This window comes from Tachypleus tridentatus, unplaced genomic scaffold (genome assembly GCF_004210375.1).
Source record: "Tachypleus tridentatus isolate NWPU-2018 unplaced genomic scaffold, ASM421037v1 Hic_cluster_1, whole genome shotgun sequence".
Lineage (NCBI taxonomy): Eukaryota > Metazoa > Arthropoda > Merostomata > Xiphosura > Limulidae > Tachypleus > Tachypleus tridentatus.
In genome coordinates this window covers 18,705,887-18,726,305 of record NW_027467777.1, presented here as the reverse complement: position 1 = coordinate 18,726,305, position 20,419 = coordinate 18,705,887, and the positions used below count along the sequence as shown (strand labels likewise).

The 20,419-nt window shown below is 36.7% G+C and overlaps 1 protein-coding gene across 4 annotated transcripts in view; it reads left to right on the top strand.

The window, feature by feature from the left end:
- The first annotated feature begins 1,505 nt into the window (after window positions 1-1,505).
- Window positions 1,506-20,419, top strand: part of LOC143241830 (nuclear receptor subfamily 2 group F member 1-A-like) — an 84,343-nt gene continuing 65,429 nt past the window's right edge. For 2 of the 4 annotated variants that reach the window (XR_013022299.1, XM_076485101.1), the window contains exons 1-2: window positions 1,506-3,000; window positions 4,963-5,490. Coding sequence is in view for 3 of the 4 variants with exons in the window: in XM_076485101.1 (XP_076341216.1) it covers window positions 2,631-3,000; window positions 4,963-5,490 (898 nt within the window). In the remaining variant the exon portion in view is untranslated. The remainder of the gene's footprint in view (window positions 3,001-4,962; window positions 5,491-20,419) is intronic. The other 2 variants (XM_076485100.1, XM_076485099.1) reach the window with 2 other exon arrangements.

Here is a 20,419-nt window from a genome sequence, read left to right as displayed (position 1 = left end):
ACTTTTAATCTTTCCCTAGTAAACTTTTCACCGTTTGTTGTTAATCATTTACATGCAAGTTAAACAATATCTTAACCACTGGATACCGTGTGTGTGTTTTTATCATTTAGCAAAGCCACTTTGGGCTATCTGCTGAGCTCACCGATGGGAATCGAACCCTTGATTTTAACGTTGTAAATCCGTAGACTTCCTGCTGTACTAGCGGGGTACCCACTGGATATCAGTGAGTTATTCCCTGGGTTCTTGTTTTATTTAACCCTTACTGATTTTAACCGACTCGCTGCTGTTTATTGGCTCAAATGGTTCAGCGGAAAGTCTTGTAGCTAAAATTTTGCTAAAATTTGTAGTTCGATACCCGTGATGGGCATATCACAGATATAGCTTTGTGCTTTTAATAATAAACAAACAAAGAAGTTAAAAGTCTAATTGAAGGTTTCTCGGGTGATATTGTGTTTACTACGTAATTCAAGGCCCGGCATGGCTAGGTGGTTAAGACACTCGACTCATAAACTGAGGGTCGCGGGTTCGCATCCCCGTCGCGCCAAACATGCTTGCCCTTTCAGCCGTGGGGGCGTTATAATGTGACGGTCAATCCCACTATTCGTTGGTAAAAGAGTAGCCCAAGAGGTAGCGGTGGGTAGTGATAACTAGCTGCCTTCCCTCTGGTCTTACACTGCTAAATTAGGGACGGTTAGAGCAGATAACCCTTTTGCGCGAAATTCAAAACAAACCAAATACGTCATTCCAACAGTACAACAAACAACGACTCTTACCAGTCGGCCTATTGTTATATAATTACAATTACAAAAATAGTAATAACAAAACACTTTAGACCAAAACAATATGGTAACGTAGTATAGCCACGGGTTTAGGCCTATGGGAACGTAGCACGAGAGATCTGGCTGAAATGATCGGCGACAGTTAGGATGTTTCGAAAGTTTTTCTAAGACTAACCAGTTTATAATTTCCTTCTTACGTTCTGATTGTAAACAATAACAGGCGGATTCAGTCGTTTCTTTATAAGTTCAAAAGATTCAGTTTGAAACGTCTTTTTACAGCGTTTCTTTTCAGCCTTAAATTCTCAAATACTTTTGATATTTTCGTAAGTGGAAAGTTTTTCATAGGCTGATGTGTATTAAAATGAGTCATTTTTACAAACGTAACTAAAACCGCAACCTGTGTCTTTAGATCGTAACACTCTGGAGGTGATTTTATTTATCTTTAAACGTACGTATTATACAGAGGTTAAAGATGACAATAAATTGAAATATCTACTGTTCCATAACGGTCTAACAAGTGTGAGATATGAACCCACGTGCTGTTAACGAAATTACTATGAAGCGATGACGTTATTTACCCGCTCATTTTGCAGCCAGTCACATATTAATATTACGCTATTTCTTTTATTAGAATGTTAAAATATACTTAATGTCTCGGTGCTCTTACAGCGCCATCTCAGTAACCATAAGATCACAGATACACGTAGTGTTAGATGTTGGGGTAGAATACGTAAGATTAGCTTAACCTTGAGGTGTTACACAAAAATGATGGTTACGTCGCGTGGCACGAGGCTATTACGACCATTCAGATCCAGGTCGTGTCCTCTTTTCTGTCCGAAAGCGATATATAACAAACTAGTATTATAGAATAGCGAATTGTGTTTGTGCCTCGTAAGGCTACACTTCAACCCTAGTGGTACTAGTATTATAGAATAGCGAATTGTGTTTGTGCCCCGTCAGGCTACACTTCAACCCTAGTGGTACTAGTATTATAGAATAGCGAATTGTGTTTGTGCCTCGTCAGGCTACACTTCAACCCTAGTGGTACTAGTATTATAGAATAGCGAATTGTGTTTGTGCCTCGTCAGGCTACACTTCAACCCTAGTGGTACTAGTATTATAGAATAGCGAATTGTGTTTGTGTCTCGTCAGGCTACACTTCAACCCTAGTGGTACTAGTATTATAGAATAGCGAATTGTGTTTGTGTCTCGTCAGGCTACACTTCAACCCTAGTGGTCTCTACATGCAGTAACGGACTCTGAGATTTGTTCCAGCCCTTTTCTCACACTTACCGAATCCCACATTTACTGACTCTGGTCATCGTTTTAGTGGCTGTGATTGGTTATTTTAGCCACCTGAATGAGCGTAAGGCAGTACTGGAATTTAACAACCTTTAAATTAGACACAAGTAATCTGACCAATGAGGAGGCAGTTGATTATTTTCCCTAGTTGTGGTTCGATTACCTCCAGGGTAGAGAAAGATTGTTTCTTACTAATAGGCTTGTTGAACTCTGACGACACCATATCCATATACGGTAAAGTCGCCATGACAACGCAAACACCAACTATTATGCGGTAATTCACGACCTGGGAAGTCCGTCCAGCTGCTGAAGCGCGAGGCTCTGGCCCAAGTTCACGTGCAGTTTCCCTCCCTTCTTGGAATGCAGCTGATTCGAATTCCCAGTTGTACGTTTGCTCTGGCTGTGTGAGGACATCGCGGAGTACCGGCGGTGAGAAGTCGTGTGAGCTAAGCCTTACATTTCCCTCTACCCGTCCCAGCGTGCTTCTATGGGGAAACAAACCGAACAAAAAATTTATATTTCCGAGGATTAAGTTGTGTGTCTTCAGTTATGGCATTGACGGTAGCTTCTTGGAGAGAGCCGCCACCGAACGAGGGACCTACAGTTACCGAAGCTGGCCTAACTCCACATACTCCAACGGCACTCGCTGCACCTAATACAACATCTCAGAATGCGGACAAAAACCTCCAGCACTTGGAATGTGTGGTGTGTGGGGACAAGAGCAGTGGTAAACACTACGGCCAGTTCACATGCGAGGGTTGCAAGTCTTTCTTTAAGAGGAGTGTCAGACGAAACCTGACCTACACTTGTCGCGGAACTAGGAACTGCCCGGTTGACCAACATCACCGTAACCAGTGCCAATACTGCCGCCTCAAAAAGTGTCTCAAGATGGGCATGCGTAGGGAGGGTAGGTTCCCAGGTTAGCTTGCTTTTCTCTAACTCTAACACCACGCCCTTGGTCAGTTTGTGATATAATTAAGGCCAACTCGAATCACCTGGGGCGCACATTTATGCTAAGACTAACCTACGTAACTAACAGGGTCGAGCTATAGAAAATAACTTGAAATAACGTACGTGTAAACACGATTTTCGATACTTATAATTAATTATGCATTTTATATCTCGTTAGCTCCTTTTCGTGTCCAGACACAGTATGGTATATGTTATTTTACTGTGGAAAATGGAAAACAAAAGTTAACAGTTCATTCTTTTGAATAAGTAAGTAAAAGTAAAAAATACCACGAATTATATAAAATCTTCTGTACAGCCCTAATTTACAATAAAATAAACGTTAAATATTGTAGTTTACCTGCTTAACCCTAATTTACAATAAAATAAACGTTAAATATTGTAGTTTACCTGCTTAACCCTAATTTACAATAAAATAAACCTTTAATATAATGTAGTTTATCTGCTTAACCCTAATTTACAATAAAATAAACTTTAAATATTGTAGTTTACCTGTTTAACCCTAATTTACAATAAAATAAAGTTAAATATTGTAGTTTACCTGCTTAACCCTAATTTACAATAAAATAAACGTTAAATATTGTAGCTTGCTTACTTAACCCTAAATTACAATAAAATAAACAAATATTGTAGCTTACCTCCTTAACCCTAATTTATAAAAAAAACCCATTAGATATCCTAAGTGATGTACCAAACACTAATGAACAGTAGACTACACATAAATTATTGTAACTTACCTGTATAATCCTTAATCATAGTAAGATGCACATAATATATTCTACCTTACTTGTGTAATACTAAAATATAATAAAAATAATAAATGCCGGCTTACAGACCCCGAGATATAAAAGAATAATTATGATATGTTACAACTTTCCTATACAACCATCAATTATAAATCAGATGCATTTGCCGAAAAATATTAATTATACAATCAAAACACAAACTATGTATTATTTTACGTCAATTAGTTGACGTGTTGCTATTGAAAATTGTTTAACAATATCCAATATAACCTGTTGAGGTTGCTACTAAAAGTTTCGCGTTTAACACTGTTCAACACATATTGCTAAAAGTTGTATGTTTAACAATGTTCAACACGTATTGTTGTGATGCTGCTGAAAGTTGTGTGTTTAACACATATTGCTAAAAGTTGTATGTTTAACAATGTTCAACACGTATTGTTGTGATGCTGCTGAAAGTTGTGTGTTTAACAATGTTCAACACGTATTGTTGTGATGCTGCTGAAAGTTGTATGTTTAACAATGTTCAACACGTATTGTTGTGATGCTGCTGAAAGTTGTGTGTTTAACAATGTTCAACACATATTGCTAAAAGTTGTATGTTTAACAATGTTCAACACATATTGCTAAAAGTTGTATGTTTAACAATGTTCAACACATATTGCTAAAAGTTGTATGTTTAACAATGTTCAACACATATTGCTAAAAGTTGTATGTTTAACAATGTTCAACACATATTGCTAAAAGTTGTATGTTTAACAATGTTCAACACATATTGCTAAAAGTTGTATGTTTAACAATGTTCAACACGTATTGTTGTGATGCTGCTGAAAGTTGTGTGTTTAACAATGTTCAACACGTAGTGTTGTGATGCTGCTGAAAGTTGTATGTTTAACAATGTTCAACACGTATTGTTGTGATGCTGCTGAAAGTTGTGTGTTTTGATTTCTTCTTATTAAATGTTAATGTGTGCTGTTGAAAGATACGAGTTTAACAACGTTCAGATTATGCTGTTGTTATTGAAAGTTCGCTGTAACAACAGTGAAGTTTGTTTAATGGTGGTTAGCTGGTGTTGTGATGCTGTTCGTAGCTGCATTTTATTTTTAAAAATTTTTGTGCTCTAACTTGGACTCATTTTTGTTACTTACCGAACATAACACTTTTTTCAGCTGTTCAACGAGGACGGCTTCCGTCAACACAACATGCTCTTCCTGGACAGATGGCTCTGACCAATGGAGACTCTGTGAACGGTCATTCTTACCTGTCCAGTTTTATCTCTCTCCTCCTGAGAGCAGAACCTTACGAGCCTTCTCGGTACGGTCAGTGCATGCAGTCTAACAACATCATGAGTATTGATAATATTTGTGAACTAGCCGCTCGCCTGCTGTTCAGTGCTGTAGAGTGGGCGAGAAACATTCCGTTTTTTCCCGATCTCCAAATAACCGATCAGGTAGCTCTCCTCCGACTCGTCTGGAGTGAGCTCTTCGTGTTGAACGCGTCTCAGTGCTCCATGCCCTTACACGTGGCGCCTTTACTGGCTGCCGCTGGACTACACGCTTCACCTATGGCCGCGGACCACGTGGTAGCGTTCATGGACCACATCCGAATATTCCAGGAACAAGTGGAGAAGTTGAAGGCTCTTCACGTTGACGCCGCCGAGTACAGCTGTCTGAAGGCGGTCGTTCTCTTTACCACAGGTAAGTTATGACTGGTGGTTTCTAGGGTTTCATTGTTCTAGTTGAGTCCCTACCGGGTTCAAAGCATCGGATCACTACAGTTAAACTGTATTATTTTAAGTAATGTCCAAAGACCTGTGTGTGTGTGTGTGTTTTTTTCTTATAGTAAAGCCTCATTGGGCCATCTGCTGAGTCCACCGAGGGGGATCGAACTTCTAATTTTAGAGTAGTAAATCCGAAGACTTACCGTTGTACCAGCAGGGGATACGACGAGCTATAAAATCGACTAGTTTCTGTTGTTATGCGGTCGTTTGCAGGACACGCAACGCTAGAAGTTGGGTTTATCTTCAGCAGTTAACAGATAGCTTATTGTCCACCTTTGTGTTTAATTAACAACCACTTTATTGTTGTACATATATTGTTAAACTATTATTTTCTATAATTATATAATTTATACTCAACTTTATTTGAACTAAAAATGTGGATTTCATTCGAGGAGTACAGTCTGTAACTGTTTAATGTAACTGTTTGGTAAAATGTATGTCGAGTGCTGTGCTTACATTGGACATACAAGTGGAACTTCCACTGTTACCAACATGATAAACGTAACCAAAAGTATCATTACACTTCATGCTATCGGTGATATAGATGGCGTCCAGACCATTACTATGTTTGTTTGGTTTTGGTTTGTTTTGAATTTCGCGCAAAGCGACACGAGGGCTATCTGCGCTAGCCGTCCCTAATTTAGCAGTGTAAGACTAGAGGGAAGACAGCTTGTCATCACCGCCGATCGCCAACTCTTGGGCTACTCTTTTACTAACGAATAGTGGGAATGACCGAAACATTATAACGCCCTCACGGCTGAAAGGGCGAGAATGTTTGGTGTGACGGGTATTCGAATCCACGACCCTCAGATTACGAATCGAGTGCCTTAACCCCCTGCCCATGCCTGCTATATTTGTAGACTCCCATATGGCCGGATGAGTATTAAGCAAAAGGCCTCGTCGGCATTGAAATACGACAGGCATGATACAGTTGAGATTTTATTACACACCAGCTGGAATATCCGTTCCCTGGACAGAAGTTATGTAAATTCATTATTAAAGAAAGGTTATCTTAGGGCACGAATGTATGTAGTTGTAAAAAAACACCCACAAAAACTTGAAAACACAAAACGTGAAACCGCGTGTTTGCACTATCTTTGGACCCAACAAACATTTATGCCAGAATTGGTAAGGATCCACCTAAATGGGACGAAGTAGTGGTAAAAAGTCCAAAGAAACAAACAGTATTGTTGGTAAAAAGTCCAAAGAAACAAACAGTATTGTTGGTAAAAACGTCCAAAGAAACAAATAGTATTGTTGGTAAAAACGTCCAAAGAAACAAACAGTATTCTTGGTAAAAACGTCCAAAGAAACAAACAGTATTGTTGGTAAAAACGTCCAAAGAAACAAACAGTATTGTTGGTAAAAACGTCCAAAGAAACAAACAGTATTGTTGGTTAAAACGTCCAAAGAAACAAACAGTATTGTTGGTAAAAACGTCCAAAGAAACAAACAGTATTGTTGGTAAAAACGTCCAAAGAAACAAACAGTATTGTTGGTAAAAACGTCCAAAGAAACAAACAGTATTGTTGGTAAAAACGTCCAAAGAAACAAACAGTATTGTTATATTTGTGTAAATGCATCTCTCCTTTGACTTCTAATTTCACAGAATGCTCATTAATATAACTTTCTTCGTATAATTCTTGTTAAGCTCACAATTAATTATACCCGGTATATAATTTTTATTTTGTCATCTGGTGATTTTTTATTTTTTTTAGGAACCCAGATAAGCCACACCTACTCACACTGCATTTGTTTTACACGAAAGTTTCGCTCTGAGTCACGTCGGACTAATTCTGAACATACAGATTAGGATGACGTAGAAACTTCGTCAAATTGTGCTGTTAGGTGGATAAGGCACTGAACTCATAATCCGAGGGTCGCGGGTTTGAATCCCCGTCACACTAAAAATGCTTGCCATTTCAGCCGTGGGGGCGTTATAATGTGACGGTCAATCTCACTATTCGTTGGTAAAAGAGTAGCCCAAGAGTTGGCGGTGGGCGATAATGACTAGTTGCCTTCCTCTAGTCTTAAACGGCTAGCGCAGATAGCCTTAGTGTAGCTTTGCGCGAAATTAAAAAAAAAACAAAACAAATTGTGCTAGTCCTGTACGAACGAAAACGTGGTTTTAATTGATGCTTTTAAAGAACTCGCACCATCCCAAAGGGATTTGCGACAACGGGACGTGAACCATGAACCCACTGATACACAGTTCAGATGTACCAACCACAAGACTACTCTGGTCCATGAGCGTGACCCTACTTTAGTTACTCAGTATTGGTATATTTTGTCCAGATGAGAAGGATGGTATATTATGGCAAATAATGTGTTTGTGTTTATGCATTTCTCCTATAGGTGGCTTGCGTAGTACACTATTCTACAGCGTTTCACTAAAGTTTGGGGCACGTCCCTTCAGTGGCGCGAGCGATTAAGGAAATTACGTTTAAATATAGTTTTATTAATACCAAAGTTATTAATTACTACAAAAGATATAGCATTTTAATGAGTATCCGCATATCACATCTTGTCATTTAACTCGTTTAAAAAGGGTCGCGCGAAAAAAAAACATATTTATGTAAGGGGTAGTGGGTGTAAATGACAAAAAAAAAAACCCAAAAAAATTTTGGAAACGCTGCAGTTGTGAACAATAGATGTTGGTTTTCACATATTTCTCCTATAGATGGCGTGCGTAGTATACACGTCAAAAAATATGAAACTAATTACCTGAACAATAAAATAGCATTGTTAAAGAAATCTTAAACATACACGTGCAGTTAGTTATTATACAGGTGGTCCGCTTTATAATATTGAATAATTAACTCCACGAAATGTCATGATAGTATTTATTTACACATTAAATTCATTTAGGTTATTGTATGGTCAAGTAAAACGGACTCAGAAGCCCGTAGATAGTAAAATAACATATTTAAAGACGAGCCATAATGAACAGTAATAGTTGTTTCTTTTTTAAGCGAAAATTTACCAAATATCACTTTAAACTGCTCTGGTTCCGCCTTGTGTATGTTTCAAAGCACTCAGTTCTTAAGGACAAAATCTGGTTTTTCTGTACACAAATGAAATTTGTCGTTTGTTAATGGATTTTTATTCCTTGTTGTTGTTGTTTTGTTTGTTTTTCAATTTCGCGCAAAGATACACGAGGGCTATCTGTGCTAGCCGTCCCTAATTTAGCAGTGTAAGACTAGAGGGAAGGCAGCTATTCACCACTACCCACCGCCAACTCTTGGGCTACTCTTTTACCAACGAATAGAGGGATTGACCGTGCCATTATAACGCCCCACGGCTGGGAGGGCGAGCATGCTTGGTGCGTTCGGGATTTATTTCTTGAAATTGTTGTTTAATATCCAAACGATCGTTTCTATTCGCTTAGTTCTGTAGCTGTTATAAAATAATGAATCTACTGTTTTAACTTGTTAATAAGATTACTTTAATCTCAAACACAGGTGTTTTGATTAGAATTCTCGATACATTTTGAGACAACGATTAAGTTTGTTTTTTATATCCATGACACATAAAGGTGAATTGTATTAAATTTGAGATAATTTTCCCACCTCCAGTGGCACAGCGGTGTTTGTCTGTGGACGTACAACGTTAGAAACCGAGTTTCGATACCCGTGGTGGGCAGAGTACCTGTAGCCCATCGTGCAGCTTTGCGCTTTTCTTCAAACAAACACGTGAACGGATTTTATCCGTATGTGTAGTGACACAAAACTTATGTGATAAATTAATGGTTTCACAAATTTATTTATATACGTGCGCATGTTGAATAAGTTGTATTTGTAGAGGAAACCTAAACTGAGGTATCCATTATGCTTACGGGTAATCAAGCCCCAGAATTAGCGGTGTAAGTCCGTAGATGACTCATCTCTGTCTCGTTGGGTGGCAGTAAATACATAACATGTATGTGATGGAACGTTGTTTTCTCCTTATCAATAAAAGTGTTAATACCAATACCAGCCGTTCTGAGATACATTTTATTCCAAGTGGGGTTTTGTCAACAAGAAGTAAATACACAAATCAAGTATCACCAGAAGACACAAAATACAAGTTCGTTTCTTTTCCGGCAGGTCCGGCATGGCCAGGTTAGTTAGGGCGCTTGACTCGTAATCCGAGGGTTTGAATTCCTATCACACCAAACATGCTCGTACCTTCAGACGGTCAATCTGTCAAAGAGTAGCCCAAGAGTTGGCGGTGGGTTATGATGAGTAGCTGCCTTACCTTTAGTTTAAATTAGGGATTGATAGCGCATATAGCCCTCCTGTAGCTTTGCGCTAAATTACAGAAAAACAAACAAACTGGTCAAATAGTTCCAGCGCGTTACTCATGAATTACATGTTCATCTATCTGGGCGTGTCACAGTTTGTATGTTATCTACTTCTAAAAACTAAAAAAAAATTCAGGTACTTTCCTCTGATGGACGTTCAAAGCTGGTGCTTTGAATGGAAATATACATGTTGTTTTTAAAAATCCCTAGGCCTAACTGGATGCTTACAACGAAACGAGACGCAACGATGTTTCTTGGAGGTTATAAATATTTCCATACTAGAGAAATCAACCAGTTGTTTAAATAATAATGCTCAGTTATTTTCTAAACATACTATGACGTTAAAGGTTCTGTTTGACCTACTCACAGAAGAAAAACAACTGATTCTGTCCGTATGTTAGTTTATGGAATTATATCTTACTGTACCAAGAAAAGATTTAAAGTAACAAACAAATAAGGATTGTGTGTAATAACTAATATTAGCCAAGTAAGTTTAAGCTGAAAGTTCGTGTTATAAACTGACTGAGCCAGTAAAATATATTTAAATCAGTATATTTCAAAGAAAGATTGATTAAATTAGCAAGGAATTTAACTTGGAATTCCACGCTTTTCTGTTATTTCACGGACTTACGGAACATTCAATAAAACTCCAGTGAAACATGTCCAACTAGCTTTCGCAAGCAACAGACACTTAAAGGTCAATCTGTCACGATATGAAGGGTGACGAAAAGCTGCTTAGGGTTTGTTTGTTTGTTTTGAATTTCGTGCAAAGCTACACGAGGGCTATCTGCACTAGCTGTCCTTAATTTAGCAGTGTAAAACTAGAGAGAAGGCAACTAGTCATCACCACTCACCGCCAACTCTTTGGCTACTCTTTACCAAAGAATAGGAAGATTGACCGAAACTTATAACGCCCCAACATCACGTCAAAGCACGGAGAGTGATTTTGAGGCAACGGAAAGTAAACCGTTGAATCACGGATTCATAGTTTAGTGGAACATATTAAATATATTTTAGAATTCCTTCTGTAACCTAACGATGAACGCAAACATGAGTTGTTTGCCTAAAGTTCCTGGCTCAAGCCTAACGCGCGGTCTGTTTGTTTATCTAATCTCGTTGCGTGTATGGACGGAAATTCAATTATTATATTTCAATACATAAGGGTAAACCATGCATGAACCGTGTGAGAATAAACTTAGTACTCATCTGATATGTGTGTGGGTTGTTGTTGTAGTTGATTCACGTGACCAGGTTATGATAAGTTTTAACAAGCCATTAAGAACAATGACCCTTCATAAATAACTGTAAACGCTCCAACCAAAGAGCCCAGATCCTGTGTTAGTGTCTGGAGAAATTAATCTTAAATAAGCAAACTGTATTTACTTACTTCCATAACATGCCATTCAGAGCTGGTTATGTGATTATAAAGTCAACTCACAGTTTCTGGTCTGAGGGTGAGTCTGGGGGCCACAGAGTAAGACAACCTCTCATGTTAAAATCTTTACGAGAACGCCAGGGGTTGTTCCTTTATTTCTGTGCCATCTGTATCACTTGGTATTTCCAAATAGATGGATGTTGAGGTGTGGTAGAAACATTCATTACTGTTTGGTAATAAAATAAATTCTTCTGTTGAAATACGTTTGTTGTTTCTTATCGAATGTGTAGTTTTCCTTTGTACAATTGTATTTTAAATAAAAGAATAATTTAAATTATTGTTACTAGATGGGGCTCATAATGTTCAACATTTTAGTTAATGTTGTCTGTTTTTGTACAGGATGTTACAATACATGGAGTTATAAGGAAACCTAAATAAGAAAGATAAGGACTTATTATAAAAGTCCAATTTGTTGGACTTTCGTATTTTTACTGCTAGGTAAGCCTTATGTAATAGAAGTTTATAATGTTATCACAGTATACAGAAGCTTCATGAAATCCGTCGTTTCATCTGTACAAATTAAAAAATAGAGAATAATATTGAACACAAAATATTTATTACAACCTCAGGCAGAACAGCATGTTTCTAAACAACACAAATTATCTTCATCATTTGTGAGAGCAGGCTATTATTTTACTTCAAACAGTTCAAATTATCTGCATAATATTCAGGAACTGAAATGATTTTGTCGAGTTGTTTATTTCTTGGCAGATTTTATAAGATGTATCTTTCTACTGTTACCATGGGATGTGTGTAGAAACCGATACGATATATCCTTCAACAGTCATCGGCGAGAAAAAAACAACTTCGGTTTCTCGTTATCACATATTTGTGGTCAGCACTATATAAGATTTTCGGTTGGGCGTGGCTTATTTTTTATCATGCTTGAACTGTAAGTCCAAAGGTTATGGACTTTGGGAACGTGGATACGCTATAAAAATGGGCGGCCTAATTCCACTATTGGTTCAAGATGTTGCTCACTGACTGCTCTTCCTCTAACCTATCAAAATTAGGGACCGTTGTGCGCACGTATTTCTTCCGTAGCTTTGTGGAAAAGTTCGAAATAAATAAAGATGTTAAAAGTACAAAGTGAGCGACACCGTAGTGTGTGAGTGTCTCCTAAACGAACTACAACGGAGATAAATTACATATGGGTATTAAACTAGGAGACAGTGCCCCTGTACTATCTTAAAGCCAACACAAGCTATATTTTTTTTAAAAGCTGTATTAGATTCTCTTCCTTATTGCCCGTGTGAATGACTGAGGTCAATGACCCTTGTATGGGCATGCCCCAGGGGGCATAAGTTACTTGAACATTATCTCATAAATGTTCTTACTATTCGAACAGTTCTGTCCTTTTCCTCCCAGTTTTACTTCTGTCTTGTGACTTTGTTTCTCGCCCGTATAAAAAAGTTTCACACACACACACGCACACACACATACTTAATAAAATTGAAGATTGTGATGAAACAGGAAAAACAGCACATTCGACACTGACGTCTAGATTCATTACGTTAAATATTTATTTTTTATTTAAACGTTAAAGTGTTAAACACGTTGTTTAACATGAAACAGTTTTATTTTGATTAGAATCGTTACATAATCTTCGGTGTTTGTTGGGTACGTAGTTTTATTACCAGCCCTACAGAACTAACAAAAAGAAACTACTGAACAGCCTGTGTCAGAGAAAAGAACTAACAAAAAGAAACTACTGAACAGCCTGTGTCAGAGCGAAGTAAATAATCTGATGTTAGTTTGAATCAAAATTATGAACATCCGTCTAAAATTACACCAGACAACAAAATGGTTTTGTTTGAACTAACAGTATTGAAAATCAAGGAATACATTTTAGCTTTTGTTTTCTTAGTAAATTCTAGAACATTCTAAGGCTGAGAAACTTGTATGTTTTGTTGTTAGTATAGTCGGTTAGATAAAACAAACAAATTAAACCGGAAATATTATTCTATTCTGACAGCTGTACAAACCAATATTACATCACCGTTTTTATAACATTGTGGTGAGTGTAGAAACCAACATTACATCACTGTTTTTATAACATTGTGGTGGATGTAGAAACCAACATTACATTACTGTTTTTATAACATTGTGGTGCGTGTAGAAACCGACATTACATCACCGTTTTTGTATCATTGTGGTGCGTGTAGAAACCAACATTACATCACCGTTTTTATAACATTGTCGTGCGTGTAGAAACCAACATTACATCACTGTTTTTGTAACATTGTGGTGCGAGTAGAAACCAACATTACATCACCGTTTTTATAACGTTGTGGTGTGTGTAGAAACCAACATTACATCACTGTTTATATAACATTGTGTTGCGTGTAGAAACCAACATTACATCACCGTTTTTATAACATTGTGGTGGATGTAGAAACAAACATTACATCATTGTTTTTATAACATTGTGGTGCGTGTAGAAACCAACATTACATCACTGTTTTTATATCATTGTGGTGCATGTAGAAACCGACATTACATCGCTGTTTTTATAACATTGTGGTGCGTGTAGAAACCAACATTACATCACTGTTTTTATATCATTGTGGTACGTGTAGAAACGAACATTACATCACCGTTTTTATAACATTGTGGTGCATGTAGAAACCAACATTACATCACTGTTTCATTACATTGTGGTGCGTGTAGGAACCAACATTACATCACTGTTTTTATAACATTGTGGTGCATGTAGAAACCAACATTACATCACTGTTTTCATAACATTGTGGTGCGTGTAGAAACCAACATTACATCACTGTTTTTATAACATTGTGGTGCGTGTAGAAACCAACATTACATCACTGTTTTTATCATATTGTGGTGCGTAAAGAAACCAACATTACATCGCTGTTTTTATAACATTGTGGTGCGTGTAGAAACCAACATTACATCACTGTTTTTATAACATTGTGGTGCGTGTAGAAACCAACATTACATCACTGTTTTTATCATATTGTGGTGCGTGTAGAAACCAACATTACATCACTGTTTTTGTAACATTGTGGTGCGAGTAGAAACCAACATTACATCACCGTTTTTATAACATTGTGGTGCATGTAGAAACCAACATTACATCACTGTTTCATTACATTGTGGTGCGTGTAGGAACCAACATTACATCACTGTTTTTATAACATTGTGGTGCGTGTAGAAACTAACATTACATCACTGTTTTTATAACATTGTGGTGCGTGTAGAAACCAACATTACATCACCGTTTGTATAACATTGTGGTGTATGTAGAAACCAACATTACATGACTGTTTTTATAACATTGTGGTGCGTGTAGGAACCAACATTACATCACTGTTTTTATAACATTGTGGTGCGTGTAGAAACCAACATTACATCACTGTTTTTATAACATTGTGATGCGTGTAGAAACCAACATTACATCACCGTTTGTACAACATTGTGGTGGATGTAGAAACCAACATTACATCATTGTTTTTTATAACATTGTGGTGCGTGTAGAAACCAACATTACATCACTGTTTTATAACATTGTGATGCGTGTAGAAACCAACATTACATCACCGTTTGTACAACATTGTGGTGGATGTAGAAACCAACATTACATCATTGTTTTTATAACATTGTGGTGCGTGTAGGAACCAACATTACATCACTGTTTTTATAACATTGTGGTGCGTGTAGAAACCAACATTACATCACTGTTTTTATAACATTGTGATGCGTGTAGAAACCAACATTACATCACCGTTTGTACAACATTGTGGTGGATGTAGAAACCAACATTACATCATTGTTTTTATAACATTGTGGTGCGTGTAGAAACCAACATTACATCACTGTTTTTATATAATTGTGGTGCGTGTAGAAACCAACATTACATCACTGTTTCTATAACATTGTGGTGCGTGTAGAAACCAACATTACATCACTGTTTTATAACATTGTGGTGCGTGTAGAAACCAACATTACATCACCGTTTTTATAACATTGTGGTGCATGTGGAAACTAACATTACATCACTGTTTTTATAACATTGTGGTGCATGTAGAAACCAACATTACATCACCGTTTTTATAACATTGTGGTGCATGTAGAAACCAACATTACATCACTGTTTTTATAACATTGTGGTGCGTGTAGAAACCAACATTACATCAATGTTTTTATATCATTGTGGTGCATGTAGAAACCGACATTACATCACTGTTTTTATAACATTGTGGTGCGTGTAGAAACCGACATTACATCACTGTTTTTATAACATTGTGGTGCGTGTAGAAACCAACATTACATCCCTGTTTTTATAACAAAATGGTGCGTGTAGAAACCAACATTACATCACTGTTTTTATAACATTGTGGTGCGTGCAGAAACCAACATACATGACCGTTTTTATAACATTGTGGTGCGTGTAGAAACCAACATTACATCACCGTTTTATAACATTGTGTGCGTGTAGAAACCAACATTACAACACCGTTTTATAACATTGTGGTGCGTGTAGAAACCAACATTACATCACTGTTTTATAACATTGTGGTGCGTGTAGAAACCAACATTACATCACCGTTTTTATAACATTGTGTGCGTGTAGAAACCAACATTACATCACTGTTTTTATAACATTGTGGTGCGTGTAGGAACCAACATTACATCACTGTTTTTATAACATTGTGGTGCGTGTAGAAACTAACATTACATTACTGTTTTTATATCATTGTGGTGCGTGTAGAAACTAACATTACATCACCGTTTTTATAACATTGTGGTGCATGTAGAAACCAACATTACATCACTGTTTTTATAACATTGTGGTGCGTGTAGGAACCAACATTACATCACTCTTTTTATAACATTGTGGTGCGTGTATTAACCAACATTACATCACCGTTTTTATAACATTGTGGTGTGTGTAGAAACCAACATTACATGACTGTTTTTATAACATTGTGGTGTGTCTAGAAACCAACATTACATGACTGTTTTTATAACATTGTGGTGCGTGTAGAAACCAACATTACATCACCGTTTTTATAACATTGTGGTGCATGTAGAAACCATCATTACATCACTGTTTTTATAACATTGTGGTGTGTATAGGAACCAATATTACATCACCGTTTTTATAACATTGTGGTGCATGTAGAAACCAATATTACATCACTTTTTTATAACATTGTGGTGTGTGTAGGAACCAACATTACATCACTGTTTTTATAACATTGTGGTGTGTGTAGAAACCAACATTACATCACCGTTTTTATAACATTGTGGTGCGTGTAGAAACCAACATTACATCACCGTTTTTGTATCATTGTGGTGCGTGTAGAAACCAACATTACATCACTGTTTCTATAACATTGTGGTGCGTGTAGAAACCAACATTACATCACTATTTTTATAACATTGTGGTGCGTGTAGAAACCAACATTACATCACTGTTTTTATAACATTGTGGTGCGTGTAGAAACCAACATTACATCACTGTTTTTATAACATTGTGGTGCGTGTAGAAACCAACATTACATCACCGTTTTTATAACATTGTGATGCGTGTGGAAACTAACATTACATCACTGTTTTTATAACATTGTGGTGCATGTAGAAACCAACATTACATCACCGTTTTTATAACATTGTGGTGGATGTAGTAACTAACATTACATCACCGTTTTTATAACATTGTGGTGCGTGTAGAAACCAACATTACATCACCGTTTTTATAACGTTGTGGTGTGTGTAGAAACCAACATTACATCACTGTTTATATAACATTGTGGTGCGTGTAGAAACCAACATTACATCACCGTTTTTATAACATTGTGGTGGATGTAGAAACAAACATTACATCATTGTTTTTATAACATTGTGGTGCGTGTAGAAACCAACATTACATCACTGTTTTTATATCATTGTGGTGCATGTAGAAACCGACATTACATCGCTGTTTTTATAACATTGTGGTGCGTGTAGAAACCAACATTACATCACTGTTTTTATATCATTGTGGTACGTGTAGAAACGAACATTACATCAATGTTTTTATAACATTGTGGTGCGTGTAGAAACCAACATTACATCCCTGTTTTTATAACAAAATGGTGCGTGTAGAAACCAACATTACATCACTGTTTTTATAACATTGTGGTGCGTGCAGAAACCAACATTACATCACCGTTTTTATAACATTGTGGTGCGTGTAGAAACCAACATTACATCACCGTTTTTATAACATTGTGTGCGTGTAGAAACCAACATTACATCACCGTTTTTATAACATTGTGGTGCGTGTAGGAACCAACATTACATCACTGTTTCTATAACATTGTGGTGCGTGTAGAAACCAACATTACATCACTATTTTTATAACATTGTGGTGCGTGTAGAAACCAAATTACATCACTGTTTTTATAACTTTGTGGTGCGTGTAGAAACCAACATTACATCACTGTTTTTATAACATTGTGGTGCGTGTAGAAACCAACATTACATCACCGTTTTTATAACATTGTGGTGCGTGTGGAAACTAACATTACATCGCTGTTTTTATAACATTGTGGTGCGTGTAGAAACCAACATTACATCACCGTTTTTATAACATTGTGGTGGATGTAGTAACTAACATTACATCACCGTTTTTATAACATTGTGGTGCGTGTAGAAACCAACATTACATCACTGTTTTTATAACATTGTGGTGGATGTAGAAACAAACATTACATCATTGTTTTTATAACATTGTGGTGCGTGTAGAAACCAACATTACATTACTGTTTTTATAACATTGTGGTGCGTGTATAAACCAACATTACATAACTGTTTTTATAACATTGTAGTGCGTGTATAAACCAACATTACATCACCGTTTTTATAATTGTGGTGCGTGTAGAAACCAACATTACATCACTGTTTTTATAACATTGTGGTGCGTGTAGAAACCAACATTACATCACTGTTTATATAACATTGTGGTGCGTGTAGAAACCAACATTACATCACCGTTTTTATAACATTGTGGTGGATGTAGAAAGAAACATTACATCACTGTTTTTATATCATTGTGGTGCATGTAGAAACCGACATTACATCGCTGTTTTTATAACATTGTGGTGCGTGTAGAAACCAACATTACATTACTGTTTTTATAACATTGTGGTGCGTGTATAAACCAACATTACATCACCGTTTTTATAATTGTGGTGCGTGTAGAAACCAACATTACATCACTTTTTTTATAACATTGTGGTGCGTGTATAAACCAACATTACATCACTGTTTTTATAACATTGTGGTGTGTGTAGAAACCAACATTACATCACCGTTTTTGTATCATTGTGGTGCGTGTAGAAACCAACATTACATCACTGTTTTTTATAACATTGTGGTGCGTGTAGAAACCAACATTACATCACCGTTTTTATAACATTGTGGTGCGTGTAGAAACCAACATTACATCACCGTTTTTATAACATTGTGGTGCATGCAGAAACCAATATTACATCACTGTTTTTATAACATTGTGGTGCATGTAGGAACCAACATTACATCACTGTTTTTATAACCTTGTGGTGCTTTTAGAAACCTACATTACATCACTGTTTTTATAACATTGTGGTGCGTGTAGAAACCAACATTACATCACCGTTTTTATTACATTGTGGTGTGTGTAGTAACCAACATTACATCACCGTTTTATAACATTGTGGTGCATGTAGAATCAACATTACATTACCGTTTTATAACCTTGTGGTGCATGGAGAAACCAACATTACATCACCGTTTTTGTATCATTGTGGTGCGTGTAGAAACCAACATTACATCACTGTTTTTATAACATTGTGGTGCGTGTAGAAACCAACATTACATTACTGTTTTTATAACATTGTGGTGCATGTAGGAATCAACATTACATTACCGTTTTTATAACCTTGTGGTGCATGGAGAAACCAACATTACATCACCGTTTTTATAATTGTGGTGCGTGTAGAAACCAACATTACATCACTGTTTTTATAACATTGTGGTGCGTGTATAAACCAACATTACATCACTGTTTTTATAACATTGTGGTGCGTGTAGAAACCAACATTACATCACCGTCTTTATAACATTATGGTGCGTGTTGAAACCAACATTACATCACCGTTTTTATAACATTGTGGTGCGTGTAGAAACCAACATTACATCACTGTTTTTGTAACATTGTGGTGCGTGTAGAAACCAACATTACATCCCTGTTTTTATAACAAAATGGTGCGTGTAGAAACCAACATTACATCACTGTTTTTATAACATTGTGGTGCGTGCAGAAACCAACATTACATCACCGTTTTTATAACATTGTGGTGCGTGTAGAAACCAACATTACATCACCGTTTTTATAACATTGTGTGCGTGTAGAAACCAACATTACATCACCGTTTTTATAACATTGTGGTGCGTGTAGGAACCAACATTACATCACTGTTTCTATAACATTGTGGTGCGTGTAGAAACCAACATTACATCACTATTTTTATAACATTGTGGTGCGTGTAGAAACCAAATTACATCACTGTTTTTATAACTTTGTGGTGCGTGTAGAAACCAACATTACATCACTGTTTTTATAACATTGTGGTGCGTGTAGAAACCAACATTACATCACCGTTTTTATAACATTGTGGTGCGTGTGGAAACTAACATTACATCGCTGTTTTTATAACATTGTGGTGCGTGTAGAAACCAACATTACATCACCGTTTTTATAACATTGTGGTGGATGTAGTAACTAACATTACATCACCGTTTTTATAACATTGTGGTGCGTGTAGAAACCAACATTACATCACCGTTTTATAACATTGTGGTGGATGTAGAAACAAACATTACATCATTGTTTTTATAACATTGTGGTGCGTGTAGAAACCAACATTACATTACTGTTTTTATAACATTGTGGTGCGTGTATAAACCAACATTACATTACTGTTTTTATAACATTGTGGTGCGTGTATAAACCAACATTACATCACCGTTTTTATAATTGTGGTGCGTGTATAAACCAACATTACATCACTGTTTTTATAACATTGTGGTGCGTGTATAAACCAACATTACATCACTGTTTATATAACATTGTGGTGCGTG